At 39.2% G+C, this 20,313-nt stretch overlaps 1 protein-coding gene across 1 annotated transcript; it reads left to right on the forward strand.

Moving 5' to 3' along the window:
- Positions 1 to 5: 5 nt before the first annotated feature.
- Positions 6 to 19,850, forward strand: NCEH1 (neutral cholesterol ester hydrolase 1). The gene is made up of 5 exons (XM_026061533.1): positions 6 to 143; positions 8,606 to 8,834; positions 10,812 to 10,881; positions 13,419 to 13,590; positions 14,959 to 19,850. The coding sequence occupies exons 1-5, from the start codon at positions 6 to 8 to the stop codon at positions 15,574 to 15,576; spliced, it is 1,227 nt and encodes a 408-aa protein (XP_025917318.1). The 3' UTR covers positions 15,577 to 19,850.
- Positions 19,851 to 20,313: the final 463 nt, after the last annotated feature.

Genomic DNA, 20,313 nt, shown 5'->3' on the forward strand with positions numbered 1-20,313 from the left:
CCGTCATGAGGGCCGCCTGGCTGCTGCTGCCGGCGCTGGCCGCCCTGGGCGCCTACTACGTGTACGCGCCGCTGCCCGGCAGCGTGTCGCAGCCCTGGAAGCTGATGCTGCTGGACGCCACCTTCCGCGCCGTGCAGCAGGCGGTAAGGGCGCCGGCGTCGCCCCCTGCTCCCCGGGGGCTGGCTCTGTCTCCCCGCCGGGGAGCTTCGGGCTTAAAGAGAAGCGCGGAGGGGGAGACGGTTGTTCTGATGCGCTGATGCCTCGGGGCGAGAGGGCAGAGGGGCTCTCCTTCAGATCACGTCCGTTCTGGGCTGGAAACTGGGTCATTTAGCAGAAGTCTCCTTCTGAATGCTCCGGTTCTGGCATAAGACGTGCGTGACAGTTCTGTCTCTTCCTCGTTTTCTGCCAGTGCTTTTAGGGTGACATAAGGTAGATCAGAGATGGCAAAAACTTTCTGATAACTGGCCTTAGGTGTGAACTYTATTTCCTGCTAGGATAGACTGATCTCCTGCAAGGATTCATTGTCAGGCCTGACTTTAACTATGATATATGTTAAAATACTTTAAAAAAAAACACTTTTTCTAACAGCATTTTGCTTGCATTCTGAAACATATATGCRTATTTTAAAGATGCACTTCGAATGCATGAGCCTATTGGCAGATTCCGAAAGGAACTGGATGAATTCGTGGACCRTGGGCCCATAAATGGATACTGAAGGGGCTGGGTGAGGACGAACCCTTTAACGTGCCTAACRCAACAACTGCGGATGCGGGGAAGCATGAGGAGACTTGCATGCTCTCCCCAAATAGCTTCTCTGGCCGGTTGGACCAAGTACTGGGCTGGACAGACCATCTGAGCCGCCGGGCACGTTCTCACAGTCTGAGCATACCACTGAGTCCAGGCTCTGGCGTGAAAGAATAAAACTGCTTGCGTAATCTCCCTTCAAGGGATTATACCTGGTGTGGTATGGAAATGATGCAAGCATGGCCTATGATAATGTCAAACTGTAATTTTTATTCTAGAATGAAGTTCACTTGCTTCATGCTGCTAATGAAAGCAGCTGGACTGCAAGCTCCCACCTCAACCAAATTCACTGATAGTATGGCCAGAAGGGCCGTGATGGGTACCCAGTATACTGCCTGCAAAACATTGTAATGCTTCATCCAGGAACACCTCAATCAAGTCCATAACCTCTAGCTGAAGGAGACCTATCTTTAGAAAATCATATGACCATGACTATATATATGTATATTGCTGCTGGCTTATGTACACATTCTGTTTGTTGATGTGGTATGTTAGGGCACCGTCAGATGAATACKGGTGTCTTTAGCTTTGGAGGCTGACGGATATCCCCTTTCAGATCCTCACTAGAGATCGTAATCCCAAGATTAGTTAGCAGAGCAAAGCCTGCCTTTGTGGCGGTTTGAGCTAACCTGGCAGACTGCGAGGTCCACGCATCAGTCCCACCTCYGTGGGGTTGGGGAAGCATCTGGTCAGCATCTGGGGACAGTTGTCTACATCTCTGGCTTTAGAARTAAACTTGCATGATGAGGATAGTTACTAACCAAATAACAGTCCCTGCCGTATGTACTTTAAAGGAAGGAACAAGTGAGTATTAGAAGAAGCATAAAGCAGAGTGGGGCGTTAGAGGTGTCCCAAGTCACAGAACAGGTAAGCCTTGGGGCATTTGTTTCAGGAGAGACAGACAAGGTGCTTTTTAAGTGTTCAGAAGACTTTCTACCACTTAGATGTAGCACAAAGTCGGGAATAAATGACTGCCATTAAGAGGGAACTGTGTGAACTGAACCTAGGATTGTAAAAGTTAAGATGGAGTACTTAGTTAGAAAGTTGGGGTTTGTGTGTGTGTGTGTGTGTGTATATATATATAAGAAAGTGTATGTCCTTTTGTAGAGCTAAGCTTCCCCTTTCTTTCGCTACTGGCTATTGCAAGACCAAATGGTTTAGCATTTCTCTAAATGTGACCACTGAACTTTCCCCTACTTCTGAATGTATTTTCAGCTTGCTATTTATTCCTTTCCTTTGCAGGTGTGATCGTTGACAGAAGAAATAGTTCTGACTAAGTATTTTTATTTTAAAATAATCTCAGAAGTGTACTGTAAACTTTTCTTCTAAGATTGTGCAACAAACTTCGGGTGCCTCATGTACAATTAACTGTCTTTTGCTTATTCTGAAATAGATTTGTAGAAATTTTGACAGTTAAGCATTACAGTTTCTTGTTAGGGATAATGTGTTTATTTTTTCAGTGTATTAATGATCACTACCAATATAAGATACTAGGCTGTCTTTGTCCCAGTCAGTTGCAAAGTATTTTACAAGCTTGGGACTCAGTGTTCTGGCTCAGGGCAAGATACACTTCAAGTGCTTTAAGTGTAATCACATGATTAAAGATACCTAACTCCTGTAGGACACTTTCTGTCAGTAGGCTTGAAAACATATGACAAAAGGGGACAGGAATCATTATCCTAATCTTACTTTGCAGGGGAACAGACAGATGAAGAGTCAAAATGTCTTATTTGAGGTCACCTAAAATACCAGTGGCAAAGCTGGAAACTGAGCTTGGTTTTCCCAGCCTTGTTCCTGTACTCTGCTGATTATACCATGCTGCCTCAGAATGAAAACAGGGAAACTTAAATTACGATAATTTAGGTTGGGACTGCACATGTACACATGCACACACAGAACTTGGATTCACTGAAATTTGGGCAAACACAGTAAACTACTCAGGATTATAGGACTGAGCCATGGGTTAAACCATAGGTATTGTTTTACTTTGTGTCTCTGTCAACAAATGTCTAAAGAAATACTTATAACTGCACAGCTAAGAGCAGGGTTAATGCAGGCATTTTTCCTGTCCTTGTCTAACCACTCTCCACCATCAGAGTATAGAGGACAGCATATGCTTATTTAATGAGCCCTTTGAAATAGGCTGTTTCGGAACACCACTGTCCTGATGCTTTCTATTCTGATGCATGGGAAGGAAGGGCTGATTTTTGGAACGGGGACACCTGTTACAGAAGTTGGGGAGGACAAATGAGTTGGCATAGAGGCCATCAGATAGGTTTATATGGAAGAAGTTAGGCAGCTATACAGGGCACAAAAGTATCCTCGTATTTCTCCTCATCAGCAAAGCAAGTCCTTCCTGCTTCCCTGCTACTCGTTTCCTTTTGGAATAAAATCTAGGGCATGTGACAGAATCGGAGACAATAGTAATCAGTGCTGTGTCTAACATTTTAATATCTAGTCTATTTACCCATCTATTTTAGGGTGTGTGACTGACAGGCAGATGTAAATCATAGTTGTAGCCAGCCAAGTTGTTCATATTTTTGCATGCAAGAATATTGTCTTGGAATTGGCTTACATTAATCCTCTATAAACTGTTAGGTGTGGTAGATAAATCTCATTGAAGCGGAACCTACGCAGAAACTGGGTTTCACTGCTTGTCTTCTTTACAATAGAGACAAAAAGTTATTAGTTACCTAGTATAAAAGCTCATCATGGATGAAAACGTGTATGTAGAAAATTTTAGATGTAATCCAGTTTTTTCTTCTAACTAATAAATTCTCTGTAAAACAGTCTTTTTTATTTTGTTAGTTCTAAAGAAAATTAATGAAGTGCACGTATCTTTTGAGTCTTAGAGGAATATCTTTATAACACAGTGTGAAAAAGCTCATTTTAACATATTTTGTACTATGCAGTAATTCACCTGCATTAAGAAATAGCACCGTAAAACAAAAGAAGAGATTCACCTTTAAACATGAAGAACTGTTTGAAATGCAGTCAAAACAAAATATTCTGCATGCTAAATGGGGAAAATGATCCTGTTTGTTTTTAGTCAGTCTCTATTATTGAAAAAGATATTGTAGCTGGCATTTTGGACTCTAATGTTATACAGGTGCAATCTGCAAAATGATGCCAGAGCTGAAGACAGGGGCACTCAGGAGTACCTACCTCTCCTTTTAAGAAAGGATGTTAGTCTCACAAGGTTCAGGCACCAAGTTTCAAAGACTTTACTCATTTGAGTCCTGAGTGGGGCTTGGCTCGGTCCTGAACAACATTGTCGGTGAAGGAGAGAGTTAGCGGTTTGCTTAATTCCCTCTCCTATCTACGGCGTGGAAGGTCAGTGCRGAGCCTTGAGGCTGACCCGCTGGACAGGCAGCCCGGGAAGCGGCTGATGTGTCCGGCTCGCCCTTAGAGGAGGCGTGCTGCCTTTGTGTGCCGGCTGAACGCAACCTGTTGCAAGAATTTGGGGACTAAAGGTCACAGATATGTGACGTAGGACAATTTATATGGCACTTAGCATAGTGCCCACTACGGGAGTCACATGAGGACAAAGACTCCCAAATGTTCTGAGAACTGTTAGAGATTGATAGAAATCAGCAACAGAAATAAACTTACAGATTTTTTTTGTTTTTTTTCCTAATATAGACTACATGACTGAGTACAAGTCCGTGCAAGTATAGTAAGCATAGGAGCGGTGAGCATTTGGCATTCTTTATACGATTACCAGCTGAGGAGCCGATAGAAGAATCGTGATCATTTAGGGACAGATACTGATGATTAAACATTTGCCTCACTCCTCTGGCTAGTCTTCCTCTGCCTGGGTCCTCCGGCTCATCCTGCTCCATCTYGCTTCGTGGGCAGCTGAGGTCTTTCAGCCTGTTAATGCAGTGAGGTTCACTGACCACATTTCCCCAGAGATCTCAGTTTAGAAAACAAAAATATGTTCGTTCATTCATTCATTCATTCAGACTGATGCATAAAAACGTAGTTGTTTTAAGGGTTTGACACAAACTGAATTATATTCTCTACCCATAGCTGGCAGAGAAATTTTGGGTGAAGTGTGGACAGGGCTTAATCCTTATACTATCTCCTTTTTTTCCTGTAAATTTGTTGTCTTTACTTTCTCTGCAGTCCCTTAACTTTGTAACTTCCCCCTTTTCCTCGTGCTTTCTCTTCCTTTTCACTGTCTTTTATTATTACAGTGCTGTCTTTTTGCCATAGAATATCACTCTTTCTATCTCCTGCGCATGCAAGCACGCACACGTATATAAACTACCATTCATGTACATTCTATATCTGATAGCCTGCAACAGTCCTGTAGTGTGTCACAGGAAGAAAAAAAATCATGTAAAATCATGAATACATACAAAGATCAAAGCAGTTGTTGCTTGCATGTCATGTCTGGATACAGTTTTTATAATTGACTTAATCCAACCCAGCTGTGGACTGCTGCCAAAAGGGATGGTCCGATCATTTTCCCCACTCCCTCTTCCCTTCCTTGAGTCATCAGCAGCACAGTAAGCTGGCTGAAGTTTGTTTTTCTGTGTTTTTGCTGCGTTCGTATTCAGCTGACTCAGGAAGCTGATACTCCAAGGCTTCATGTCCGTTAGTGCCAACAAAAGAAAGGTGTCAGGGAAGCACAGCCAACAGCAGAGGTCAGGCAGACCTGCCCTTCTGGTGGCAGTGCCGTCCTAGATGAGCTTGAGCCAACCAGTAAACACATCCTCTGCTGCCAGTAGTCAGATAACAGGGCACGGCGATGATTTTGCTTCCAAAACCTTTGGACAAGACTGACTCTTTACCAGTGGAAAGTGAAATCCTGATGCCTAATAAATGATAAGGTATACAGATTAGATATACTTCCAAAGAATCTGGTTGATATGTGCTTGGCAGAAAAATTGCCTGGATCTAACAAATACTAGTTCTGTTCCTTTTGTGCCCTGGTGTGCAAGACATCTCTTCCTAGGTGTCCTGTGATTCCTGGAAAGGGTGGTCTCGAACCACCCTTCTGATCCTTGGACAGGATGACCCATTATAGGGGGGAAAAAGCATGTGATAAGCTTGCAGATGGCCACGCTGCTCTGCTGTTTAAAAAACAGGGCAAAACACATCTCAGTAAACAACAGTAACTAGCCTTGAAACTAAAACATTTCTGATTGCAGGGAACATGTAATCCTGTCCACAAAGAATGTGAACTAAAGTGGGAGAAAACTAAAATGGAATGGGTGTTGCAGCACAGTCAGGCTGAAAAATCTCACAAAACCACTGTTTTTCCTGGCAGTATTTCTGCAATTGAATCAAAATGGTTATCTTCCCTGAGAACTTCCYAAGGACACAAAAAGGACCAGATCTTTAGCTGGGTCAATTGGTGGCAATCCAATAGATTCAGTGCCAAACTATTAATAGATGTATTGCTCTTCAGATTTTAAAAAGTTGGGGCATTTCTCTTTATCTACACATCTTTGCTTTTCTGCTAATATGAAATGTTTGAGAACCTCCAATTTTCAAGCTCGAACTGGGTTTTCCTGTGGGAATTTTTAAAGAACAATGGGAGAAAAGCTTGATCTGAAATACAAAGATACAAACTGTCTTGTGAATTCATCATTTCTTGGTGCTGGCTGGATACTTTCTGCGTTTTTCTTACAGGGAAAGACCTTGCAGTATGAAGAAATGATATTTAATCTGTAAAGGAGCAGACATTTTAAAACTTTGATTCCCACCAAACTCAACAGGGTGACATTACCGCAAGCTAAGCGGGAAAGGAAAGTCATTTTTGTAAATTCTCCTTGTTTTGGAAGTGCATTCCTCTCCCCGCTCGCATGCAGGTCCATTGTATTTGGCATTCATAAAACTTTTAGGAAAGTGTCTGTTTCTACATAAAACTGCAGTGGAAGTGGGGCTGTACAAGCCTTTTTTCATACAGCACCTGACTGAAAGCTAATGTTTCATTTTTTTGCATTCAAACAAATTATTACAGATTAAAGTACTGCATGTAAGAAACAGGGGCTATAGAGCTAAGGAAACATTTTTGGCATGAATATTGCAGAATGCAGAAAGTCTCTCAATCAACAGGGACTGCTTCAAAATTTGCTTTCCCTCTGGGAGGTTTATTCGTGGGAGTGCTGTGCCTCTGTTAGCTGTTCCTTCTCTGTTAGAAAACTTTCCTAGGAGAGAAGCTGAAACAGCCCTAGAAAAGTGACTGAGGAGAATGATAGGGCAGAAGTATGGCAAAGAAAATGAAAACAAGAAAAATGAAATAGCCTTAAGAAAAGGTAATATAAACCAGAATGACTGTAACATTCTTATATCCAAGATGTGGATATAAATGCATATAATATATGTCACTAAGGAACCTATACCTCGTGCTCTTCAGTAAGACATGGCTTCCACTCGGGCCTTGTGCAGGTCAGACTGTGGCAGCTATCTGTTCTTTGCAATGTGGGTGCAGTTAGACCAGTACCCAGATGCCCTCTCTCTCTTTCTCTGGCATCTTTAATTCATACTAGCAGGTTTGCACTGCAATAGCAATAATTTATTTTACATTCCAACTCCATTGCCTTACCCAGAAAGTTTCACAGAAGGCTTAGCTGATTGCCCAATTTCTAGCCTTCCTCAGCAAGATAGAGATTAACTTTGCAAATGGGGGAAAGACCCCTACTTCTTTTTCAATGGCCGTTCTCAACACTGTAGTCCAGCAATCCTTTGGCAGACCCTTTGCAACCCCTTTGGCACCATCTAGGGAATGGGAACAAATAGTCACAATTAGTGTGCAAGTCATACACGGGGAGTGCGCCGTGACCATTCAGGCTAAAGGGATGCCTTAGCTCCTGCTAGCCCTTGCTGATAGAAACATGCTTTCATCTACTCAGAGCAAAGTTTAAAAAAAAAACATCTGGATAGCAGAAGGGGATAAAGCATCTATCTTTCTATCATAAAGTGATATGCTAGGTCATTCCTCATTTTCAGTGTTACATACGCACATGCGAAACAACCCCTTTTTAGCCTCTCGGGTTAGAAAAAAAAATCACTAACCTTCTTGGATATCATAACCTTAGATCCTTTCTGATTCAGCAGGCAAATGCAGGACAAGCAAATAAACGAGGACTATATTCCTTTGAGACCATTCCTATTTTCCTATTTCTTGGCAGTTATTGAGAACTTTCCTAATCTGGAAGTGGACAGAATTATACTTTGGGGTAGAACAAGAGAAATGCTTTGCATTTATGATACCTTCCCCACCACAAGAATTTTAGAGCTTTTTAAACATTATTAACACCTTACAGTCACTGCTCCCTTGAGGAAAGTGATACTCTAATCAATTTAGATAAAAGTAAACTGAGGCAGACACTGAATAAGTGAGCTCAAGGAATGATCCCGTTTGTTTTTGTGTTATGATCATGTAAAAATGACTGTGTATCACTGCCCTCTACTGGAAATGGTCTGAGAAGTTTCCAAAGTCCAGTAGTAGAAGCTCCTGGTGAGAGTCCTCTCCTTCCAGAGGTGTCTTTCAAGAGGAAAGATCTGAATTCTCCTTCAGAGTTGTCTTGATCCACATAATGCTCGTGATTTGATTTAGTATGACAACAGAGAATCTTTTATGGACAGGGTTTTGTTTTAATACAGCTTTAAAAGCGTTAGAGGTCTTTGATAATCATATTCATTTTCTGGTAACTATTCTAAGAATCCATATTCATTTTTCTACAGGCACTGCCTTTTGAAAACTATTGCATTAAACATCAATGCTGTATCATACGATATGCTCTGAAGTAACACAAATCTCTCTTTTTTTTTTTTCTTCTCCTAGTGCCACCTGATTCACTATCTGAGACTCAGCCATCACTTGATAGTTCTGAATTATTTGATTGGTGCTTTTGACAAGCTGAAGTCCGTGTCTTCTGAACACATTAACATAACGGATGCTGTTTTTGATGGTGTGGAAGTCAGAGTGTTTGAACCTCCTCCAAAGCAAGATGAAACGCTAAAGCGCAGTGTTGTTTATATCCACGGAGGGGGCTGGGCCTTGGCAAGTGCAAGTATGTGTCTGTCAGTAATTAAATAGAATTCAGGTCTGTTTTCTTCACAGCAGGAGAAACCAAAAGCTGCTTTCCCTGCTAGGGATGACAATTTTGCTAAGACATATCTGCATTCAGTAGTAACTGTCTCCACTCCGGTAGATCAAATGCAGGGAGGGAGGGGAAAAAAAAAAATCACAGCACACAGTAGAAATGCATATCTCATCAGGATGTGAGCTGTAAAAGGACCAAAAGCTTATTTTCATTATATCCTGAGAGGACAAAGTAGCTTATTGTTTAAATTGCTGGGACTCCTGGATGAACATGCAGTATGGGCCAGTCTCCGTTGTCTACAATAAGTGCTATGGTAGTGTGCAAATATCGATCCTTGGTGATCAGCGACCAGGGACTGCATAGGGTTTTGCCCCATTTTCACATAATAATTCCCAGAAGAATGTGCTGAAATTGTTCAGAATTGCATGTAACAGCATTGCTAATGTTCAGCTCCTAAATAACACTTATTTGGGAATGCATGCTGCTGATTACAGAATATATGGGCAGCATGATGATGGAAGCTGGTAGAGGTGGGTACCAATCACTCTGTCTGGCCTGCTCCCTTCAGGAACCACTCCAGCCACTTGCAGAAATTACCTTGGAAATTAATACTATTTATGACAGAATCCATTTAGAAGCCACAAACATAATCAGAGAAAGTAATTTATAGCTATAGACAATAAGATAGCTATTAATCCTTCCACATTGTACAGAACGAGAAAAGTCTTGGGAAGAGAAAGGGTGTGCAATTCTCAGGGCTCCCTCAAGATCACGATCAAATAGGAGACRTACCCCTTTTCTTTCCACGTTGCTCCTGACACATCATGAAGCCAGTACAGCACAGATATATATTCTGAAGTATCTGTGGCCTCATCTATAGAGAAAGAACGTTCTGAAATTTTAAGAACAAAATCCCTATTGACTGCAGTTGGACTATGCATGTATAAGTCCCTTTGACCAGGATTTAAGTGAGATTTAGATTCCTAAATACCTTTGAAATCTGGCCTTCAGGTGCCTTTGGAAATCCCAGTCTCTTTGCCCTATAGCTGCTAAATAGCAATTAGAAATATTGTCATCCATGCTTGTCATCCTCTTCCTTCAGAGGAATTAAGATTGGGGTTCCAGGTGGGTTTTCTTAGACCTACCTAAGGGATGTTTGCTAGAATTCTGCCCTTCATTTATTTACAAACTTCATTTGTTCTGTAATAATCTTCATAAGACTGTAGCTCTGCAAAAAATTTATATTATTGTCCTTTTTTTGGATGACTGTAACTCAGCTATGTCAGACACTATGCTCAGTTCCAAGATACAAAAGTTAATGGCACAAATGTTACTGCTAAATAATAAATTCTAAGACTATAGATACTTTAGAAAACGCTTTATGCTGTGCTATATTTGATAGTACCAGGAAACAACGCTTAAGTAACTGGAAAGGAATAAAATTACAGAAAATCAGTCCCCTGATAAATAGGATAACTGTGATTAATTGTCCCTTAAATGAGTAGTTCAGTTGACGTTAATAGGGCAACTCATTTGAATCAAAGCAATTTTGAGTCCAATGTACATGCTATAATAAAATGAACAACACGCAGTGACTCATACAATAGCAGCGTCTGGATACTAATGTCCCCAGGCTACTGGGTAGCTTAAGTTTTGCCCAAGTGAGAGAATTGTAATAGGTGGATGAAATGACATGCCCCAAGTCTCTGAGAAACAGATGAGAAAGAAAGTATTAAGACTGCAGGACTTTGGGACTTCTCAAGGCATGAATTATGTTCCTTCTATTAGAATATGTATTTGGAACTTGGTTGCAAACTGGCCTCATTTACTTTGCTTATATTTGTATGATGTATTTATATTTTCTGAGAATGCTTCCCTACGGCTTTGTGAAATACCGACATAAATGGACTCATATGTCATTAACGCTATGTCATTTCATTCCAGGAACAAGCCTTTATAACAATCTCTGCAGAATTATGGCCGAGTCTCTCAATGCTGTAGTTGTCTCAGTTGAGTGAGTAATTTAACGCTGATAAGTAATTTTAAGGTATTTAGCTGTAATTTAGTTCTTTTAGCTATTTGCCTTTTTCCCCTGTTACTCACTTGTATAGTGAGTGGAAAATAATTTTCTTTACCAATATGGTATTTTTATCATTTTAAAATGACAACAAATTAAAATGGTATCAAAAGCTAGATTTCTAATTATGGCAGGGGTCATTTTAGAAGGCAGAAATGTGGAAAAGGGGGGTAGGCACTTTAATCAGTTGGACCAATACTAAAATGCAAATCTTTGTGCATCTTTCAAATGTAGCTACACACAAGGAGTGCAACTAAAACCTGAGCTCACTCAAGTGACTTAAGTTATGATTCTGTAAATACTTATCAACTTAAAAAAGCATATATGCACTTGGACATTATATCTACCTGAAAGAAGGCTGAACTACATCTGTCTTAATCTCGCCATGCAGCAAGAGGGACTGTTACCCTCCTCAATGGGCACTCCCAATGCTGCAAGGTATATTAAATATAAAATACCTCAAGTCTGTCTATAAACCAGAGTTTCTAAGTCATATTGAAGAAAGGTCTGCAACGTAAAAATTAGCAAGTGATTTTACCACTGCTTGTTAACCAATATATACAGTGGAGTCTAGCAGTTTCCTGCTGTTCTCTCAATCACACACTGTTCCAGTGAATTTAACCTGTGTAATCTAATTTAACCCATGTACTCTACTCAAGAGCAGAGGACAACAAGAGGTGCCAGACAGCAGAGAAACAGGACTGCTTTTTTGACTAGCTAAACAATTCCAAAGGTAAAAAAACTTCTTAGCTAGCTAACTACATTACCTGGATCACTCCAACTTGATTGATACTTTTCTCATCCTTAATGTCAACTTTAATATTTTAATACACAAAAGCAATCACTTGATATAACTACTCAAGTTTCCCACTTACAGTTGATTACATACCAAGTTCTGTGATCAAATTACAACTTAATTATATGGAGTTGATGTTTCTGCTTCAAAACTCATTCCAGTATACTTTAAGGGGTAGATTTTTTTTTTTTTACTTCTTTGGTGTTTATCAGTAGAAACAATAAAAAGTAAAAAGCAGATGTTGGCCATTCCAGACAAGCGTGATCACTATATTGAAAAGTTCCTTATTATTCCTTTTCTTGTTTATGGCAGTATAATTCTGGCAGTTTTTCGGAGTTGTTATTGTTTGTCTATTCTCCTTTGCCATTATATCTCTCAATCAAGGCTTTTGTACTCAATTAGTGAAGTCTAATTTGTTTTCTCATTGGTTTAATTGTACATCTCACTTTCATGATCTATACACAATCTGTTATGCATTTTTGCAAGGAGTTCCCAAAGGCCTGTCTCATATTCCTTTGGAGTTGATGCTATACATAGATTGCTTTCTGAAAGCAGGACAGTTTTTGAGTTTGAAACACTTGTTGTTTAATTTATTTTTGAAATTTATTTTGCATATGGAATTCTGTTAGCTTAGATTTCTAAAGATAAAATATTTGAACCAGAAAACTGGATTTTGTTTTGCTTCAGGAATAATGGGAAACAAAACATTTTTGACAAAAACTTTCTTAATTTGAACCAAGAAGCACTAACCTGTGTAAAGATTTGTTTTCTGTCAAGTTGACAATAAAAAAATATTTTGTCAAAATATTCTTAATCAGCCCCACAGAAAATATGTAAAGTCCATTAAGAATATAAAAGGCCACAAGCAGAAAGGTGTGCTTGGCACCATGACGCCCCATAACAACTCTTATGTTACATATGATTCAGTAAATACATACTGACTTTTCCTGCACTGTTATTTAGAAACTGAAAAAGTCTAGTGACTGCGACTCARGAGATGTGGTTCTTGGCTGCTGGCTGTTTTGGGGCAGACAGTTTTATCTGTCTGCACTTTGGTTTCTCCACCTATGAACTGGGTATATTTCTGCTCGCCTCCTTGATAAAGGAGTGGAGTTATTGAATGTATGGCGTTAGGGCAAATCAGTATTACTTCAGTTCCTGCCTACTGTTCCTTTTCTGGTCTATAGGCATACCATTGCTCAGCCTCTACTGAGTGTACATGAAATTTGGGAAACATAGAGCTACTTAGGTACATGATGTCTCAGTTGAACCTGTTGCGCATATATGACTTACCCTCCCTCATGCTGGTTAAGATGGGGGTTTGGAATTGAAAACAAGCTGATTGCAATGACTCCTTTGCCAAGGGTGTTTTAAATATTCATTAATTTTTCGTGACATGATGAAATCCTCTACTGGGAAATCCTAGAAAAGTGCTGCACAATTTTATACTATCTCAGTGTTATTCATATCTAGCTGGTTAGTATTAATATTTCAGAATTGGAATGTTGATTATAAGATTAAGTCTTACATTGGTGTTACACAACTCATATTTTTCCCATAGCATTTATCCTAATGAAATAGTTATTAGTCATTAAGCTATATCTGATAGTATATTAATCCTGACAGAGAGGTATATTCATTGTAATGATTGTCTCTCACCTCTTTTCTTCTTTTGTAGATACAGGCTGGTACCAGAGGTGTGCTTCCCCGAGCAGTTCCATGATGCTCTTCGTGCTACCAAGCATTTTTTGCATCCTGATGTCTTAGCTGAATATTCAGTTGACCCAAGTCGTGTTGCAATTTCCGGTGATAGCGCAGGAGGAAATTTGGCTGCTGCTGTGTGTCAGCAGGTAACATGCAGTGTCTGAAATGTATTACACTACAACAGTCCCTAATTCAGTGAGGCGCATAGGTTGACAGGTTATTTGTGCTGCATCATCACAAGGTGATGTGCCAACTTGAGACAAAACCGTAATGCTTGCTATTAAAAGCCAGCATCTAGATATTTTACAGAAGAAAGATAAGTCAATTATATATGAATTGAGCAGCTTTGCAATGTCTTACTGCAGTTATGAGTTGTTATGGGCCAAATTTTAAGTGAGTAGCTAAATGACTTTTTTTTTAATCCTGTTTGCTGGTGAATTCTGTATTTGCCTGAATAGGTAACTAGATGCATAATACATAGATGCATAATTTATCAATTTATTTTCCTATTTTGTAGATGCTTGTCTTTGAAAGTATGTTCTTATTTTTTTCAAATACAAATGAAGGACAAAAAATATAATAAACGAAACCAACTCTTCTGTTAAATTGCCTTCCTATAGCATTTTGCAATTTTAAGGAAAGTTCTTTCATATATTTCTAGTTTAAATGTAATCTCAATTTAATCTAGTAAAGATCTGAAAGGCAGCCTGGGGCAAGTAATAATATTTTCATGGTTGAGTGAAATACTATTATTAGCTTTTTCATATCATCATTAACCATTGGCAATAAGAAAGCTGATATCATGTGCAGGCAACTTATTATCATGACAACCTTGCAATATTGAATTAGGGTGAAAAAATTAATAAGGGACAATTACACTAAAAGTTTCAGTCTTGAGGACTGATAAACATGATAGAACCATGTTTTGGAAACAGCATTCCTAATTTCTTTGTCTGATGCATAATACTTTTTAAATCAATGATATAGGATTGTTTCAGGGAAAGATTAAATAAGCTAAGAATCTTCAGCCTGAAAGAGAGCCAAAACTGGGTATGATAACGAGATCTAGAAATCTTGTACAGAAGGTGAAGAGAAACAAGTGTTCGCTCACTCTTCCACTAAAAGAATAAGGGTGCGTCAAATGTATAATTGGCAAGTTCAAGTCAAAAACAGACACAAGAAGTCCCTCAGTTGCAAATTCTTAAACTGGGAAAGTGTATTAGAGAAATATCATTATATGTGTTTTCTGTTCTTACACTCTTCTGTAAGCATCTGCCACTGATTTCTGTTGGAGACAGGATACTGGATGTGTCTGAAATGGCCGTTATTACAGTAGAAGAAAAAGGTCAGGTTGCTCATATTTCAGCTAAAAGAGCAACATCTGCCAGTGGAGTTGTATCAGAGCAGAATTTGGCCTAAAACTTGTCAAATGATCGCTTGTATAAAGATCAAGGTTGATACTGTAATGTTGATTTTCTTTATAAACTCAATTTTGACCTATATTTTTCCTGCAGCTTAGCAAAGATGAGCATATGACCATCAGACCGAAACTGCAGGCCTTAATTTATCCAGTCCTTCAGGCATTTGACTTTAATACACCTTCATATCAGCAGAACATGAATATGCCTGTTCTTCCTCGTTATGTCATGATAAACTATTGGATAGACTATTTCAATGGTAACTATGACTTGGCTCACTCACTGCTGATCAACAATCACACTGCTCTTGATGTAAGCCAAGCTCTGTCTTTCAGAGGACGTCTGAATTGGACATCTCTACTGCCTTCATCATTCAAAAAGAACTACAAGCCTGTAATACAAACTACAGGCAAGGCTGAAATCGTCCAGAAGATACCAGCACTGCTTGATGTACGAGCAGTCCCACTGCTTGCAGAAAATGAAACTTTGCAGCTACAACCAAAGACTTACATCCTGACTTGCGAGAATGATGTCCTGAGAGATGATGGGGTGATGTATGCAAAACGACTAGAGAACGCGGGCGTGGAAGTCACACTTGACCACTTTGATGACTGCTTTCATGGCTGTATGATATTCACGATTTGGCCTACTGATTTCTCTGCAGGAATTCAGACCAGAAACAGCTATATAAAATGGCTGGATGAAAACCTCTGAGGAGAGCGTCTCTCTAGAAGACCCAGGGTGTGCAGCTCTAGTGTCCGTTGTTGCAAAAGAACAARCAACAGAAGAGTGCACTTTTCTAAATTCTGACTTCATCCGTTCAGCTGCAGTTACTGGGGGTTACAGACCACTAACTACAACATTCACTAGCTTATTGGCCTTGCCCAGCAAAGTATTTTGTGAAATACTTTTTCAAACTTCTGGTTTTTTTTCCTTTCAGATGACACAAGCTATTGCCAAACATGAACAAATGTTGAGCAAGGAGATCAGCATTCCTGAAACATTCTTAACTGGCTGAGCCTTTAAAGCTTCAACCCCTTAATATGAGGCACAAAGGTCACGATTTTCAAATGATGTGATATAAAGCCGAACACCTACATCTATATTTGGATACGTAAAAAATGAGAACTAATTTTCAACAGTGTTGAGCACTTGATGTCAAAGTGTGAGCGCTCTCACCTTTGTCAGCAGAGCCATGCATTTGGACATTAAGCATGGATTTAGGTGTTGGGTTTTAGGCACACAGACAAAGAGAATTTTAAATTAAAAAAATAGTTCTCACTTCTAGGCAGTTAAGATGATGCTAGACAAGTCTCTTGGCCAAACATGTGATTCAGCTTTGGAATTTGGTCTTTATTGCCTTTTGGTTATTTATATTTTAAATATGCACAGGACTAAATATATTTTCCAAGAGCATATTATAGCATACATATAAATACGTAGTATGAAGTATTATGTGTAGCAGCAAAACCCAGATTGCTTATGTGAGCTTCAAAGTTGACCACTTATTTGGCTAAAGAATGTGACTTTGTTTAAAGCATCAGTTTTATGATTTCCTTAGAGAAAATATTGAGCGTACTAAAAATAATCTGCTGTGTGGTTTGCACTAATGTTTGTAATTAATATTCGAAGTTTTTGTTCATTGGCTTTCTGTGTTTGTAGTGTTTAGTTCATTATATTTCATGCTTCCTGGAAGCAAGCAAGCAAGCAAGCAAATAGAAGTGGGCTTTAACCTACACTGAAGATTTAAATCTGAACTTTGTGGCTACACCATGCCTCTCTTGTAGAGTGAACCTAAATGCTAGGTAAGATGATCTGGCTATTATGCAGCAAATCTTTGCAGTTTGAGCCAGTCTCTAAAATTCAGACAAGCAGGACAGGGAAGTGAAACCACTTACGACACGGTATATTGCCCAGGATGTTTACTGCATGCAAAAATGAAGGTTGTGTCAAAAGCCTCGTGTTTCTAGGCAAAGCAGAAAGACTGGCAGTCCCATGATTAAACTAGGAGATTAAACTCACCCTCAGCTTTACCACAGACTTCCTGTAGGACCCCAGGAGAACAGCGTAATCTCCCTGTGCCTCACTTTCGCCTTCTGCAAGAGAGGGAGTAGTCATTTCCTACCTCACGAAGGAGTTGTGAAGATAAATGCACAGACATTAATGAAGCACACTGATATTACAGTAACCGGCAGGCACTGGACAGATCCCTTAGCCTCTGACTTTTCATCATTCTCTAATATCTGGCTCAGAGCAGCTTGCCCCGTGACAGATGGTGCTGCTAGACTGCTTGTTCTCTTAGGATGTTAATTAATTTCTGGCCTGGCTCACCTGAAAGGACACTACGGTAGGGCTTTGGGGCTGTTGTGATATCATGATGAAGGCAATTTCATTGGAGCTTTTCCTGTGGCAGGGTTCTGAAAAACCCTTTAAAAATGCACTGGTAGATCAAACTGGCTTCTGTAATTTAAAACACATAAAGAGAAGTCCACTCTCCCTGGTAGATAAATAAGAAAAAGGCTTTGCTGAATCATTGCTTCCTAGAAATGCCAGGATGTTAGTATGGTTGTACGCATTGAGAAAGGGTATTAATGGGACAAGGCCTCAATGTAGGCTCGCTCATGCAGGCTAAAACTAATTTCTGAGCATGGCTTCACATGGAGATCACAAGCTACAGCTTTTTCACCAGTGGCCCTGATTCTTCTTCCATTTAGATCATTACAAAGACTCTATGGGATTAGATCAGCTGAATGACAATTTAAATCCGAACAAGTTTTGGCCATGATATCCAAATAACCTACACTGTAGATCTTTTCTGGATTTAAACCCTCTTTCTTCCCTTCCCTATAAATGCACCTTCAGTAGATAAAATTTACACTTAAAACAAACACCAACCAAAGTTATGTCCTTTCAAAATACAGATTGCTAGTCTTAAAATATGGCCTGCTCCAAAGCTCATCTCACTGCATGGAAATAGTTCCATTTACCTGGCTTTAGACTGTGACTTAAAGGGTCAAAAATTATTTTTACACCAAGTTGTAACAATAGGCTTCCTATTGGTTCTCCCACTTAAAAAAAAAAAAAAAAAAAAAAAAAAAAAAAAAAAAAAAAAGTAATTTATATGCACCTGCAGTCATTAAAAGATAGTAGTAATTGTAGTACCAGGGAAGAAAAACCCAAGTGGTTAATATTGCTATCAATTCTATAATAATTAAGTTTTCCTGAGAGCTGCCTGCAAAGCTTTAGATCAGCATTTGTTTATGGCTAAGTTATAAATATCTGCTATGAAACTATAATATAATTACTGCTGTGGTTTTTTTTTTAATGAAATGAAATGGAGAGGTGGAATATATATTCCCAGCGTTGGCTGTAAATTTCCTTCATGCACTGAAGCACATTAAAGTCTTGGCACAAGAAGTGGTAGTAAGTCTATAACTGGATTGAATGTATATACTAAGTCATCACCAGCTTGAAGCGACACTCAAGGTGGCAGCACAACTTCGATGAGATGTTACAGTACGAACTTGTTTATCAAAATATCTGGACTACTTTTATCATGCAGCTATATGGTTTAAGTACACGATAGCTGGAAAGATGTGTGATATAGCCTATAACATAAGAAAGGAGGTCTGAGTTACAGCTATAAAAAGACCTTGTTCTATATAGCAGCACAAGACACCTGCTTAAAATTCAGTGCAAACCTTGCAGTAAGCCTTGGTCACATTCTCATGGTTACTCCTACTTTTCCTTGTTCTCTTTTGTGCACGCAGTCCCAGTGACCCGAAGTTCAAAGTTTATCATTATTTTTCAGTTGGACTGCTGTAAGCTCCCAGAAACGGAGCGCTAACTCAGCTGAGAGCCCCACTTGGCCTGACAGGCATTGTTACACAAATCCGGTATCTGCTAGGAAAAGATTAGGGTTCCTGCATGTTACAATACCTCAATTTGTTCTTTTTCTTTTTTTAATGATCCTCATTCGAACGAAGTCCCGCATCTTCTGAAGTGTTTACTTGGGCATACGTAGCACCTTCGTTCCTTAGTGATTTGCAAAAGGAGTGTAGGGCACTTAGCACCCTGTAGGATCAGCTCAAATATCTGTAACAGAGAATGTTTCACATGTGCACATTTACCTTAAAAAGAAGTCTTCTAGAAGAAGATACTCAATAATTCGTTTATTTTTTTGTCAAATCAGTAAGTATGGGAACTACCTTTTGACGATACCTTTCTTTTTCTCCTCCTACTCCTACGATTAGACTTCATCCATCCATAGCAAAAATATCTTGTTCTTGATGGCCTTGAAAGCAAAAAAAAGTTCACACAACAGAACCAATAGTCATTTGAATCCTACTTTCACAGATCGGGGAACTACATTAGCAGTTCCCCAGTGATTTGGCCAATATTTGCTGAAATTAATGGAGATTTTGTTTGTCTAGTTTAGAACCTCTTTAAGGATGGGTGTGCATAAAAAATCCCTAATAACTTGAAATGCCTAGCCTTCATCTACGTAGTTGCAAAATTATATCCCTAGCTAAAGCAGAAAGGCCATTGTGGGTTTTAAGACCTACAAACTAAAAAGAAATGCTTTATCTTTAAAAAATTGTTTTGTAGTGTTGGAGCCTCTTTATGTTTTTCTAATTAGGTGCATTGTGGGTATACTTTTTAATCTCTTACTAAACTTTATTAAAAACTTTTTCCAATTAAAAGAAACGGATTAATCTAGTTTAAACCTTTTAAGCTGCTATGATCTGCGAGTAACGATGCTGTTAAAATCCCAGCTGGTTTAATGTTCTCTTATTTATGAAGATGCTCAAGAACCCAAGCACAACATACTTACGTGAATGCATTCAATATCTTACACATGACTGGTTTTTTGCTTCTTTCCGAATGCAGGGGAAAGATCTTGTAAGATCTAATGAGCAAGTGTTATTTAAGCGTGCTATACAAAATGAAGAACAAATAAATAAAGTGAAATACATCTGTGAACTCTTTTTTTTTCCAGGACCATTGGTTTTCTTTTTCTTAGATGTTCAACATGGTGTTTCCAGTTTGAAATGGAGTTTTCACTTAGCAGAGGTCAATGTAGCAAAACATTGTCTCAGGAGACCTTGGAGTTCCTAAAGAAATGCTGAATCAAGGCCGAAGGGTTTGTTTTCCCAGCAGGAAACCTTGCTTGTGTGTCAGTGTTCTGCTAGGATGGCCGTCTCTTACATGTTTTCTGTCAAATGATTAATATTGATTACATTTGCTTGTGTTGGATAATGGCCCATAAATGTACTAGTKCTGTTCCCTCTCTCAAGATAGACAGCAGATCTGAGTTCTCCACTCTGGTCTATAAATTGAGAGGGGTTTTTTAGCATGTTTATAGATTTTTTTTTTTTCCCATGAAATAAGTTTTAGATGGCTGAAATCTTAGTTGCATTTTTCATTTGCATTTACCTCCCTTCCATATTA

The sequence above is a fragment of the Apteryx rowi genome, unplaced genomic scaffold, assembly GCF_003343035.1.
Source record: "Apteryx rowi isolate R43461 unplaced genomic scaffold, aptRow1 scaffold_10, whole genome shotgun sequence".
NCBI lineage: Eukaryota > Metazoa > Chordata > Aves > Apterygiformes > Apterygidae > Apteryx > Apteryx rowi.

What these genes read in the sequence shown, in the direction of transcription:
- NCEH1 (XM_026061533.1), top strand. Translation starts at nt 6, where the DNA reads ATGAGGGCCGCCTGGCTGCTGCTGCCGGCGCTGGCCGCCCTGGGCGCC. An exon ending in GCTGTAGTTGTCTCAGTTGA is followed by an intron (nt 10,882 to 13,418) that starts GTGAGTAATTTA and finishes CTTCTTTTGTAG; the next exon opens with ATACAGGCTGGTACCAGAGG. An exon ending in CTGCTGCTGTGTGTCAGCAG is followed by an intron (nt 13,591 to 14,958) that starts GTAACATGCAGT and finishes TTTTTCCTGCAG; the next exon opens with CTTAGCAAAGATGAGCATAT.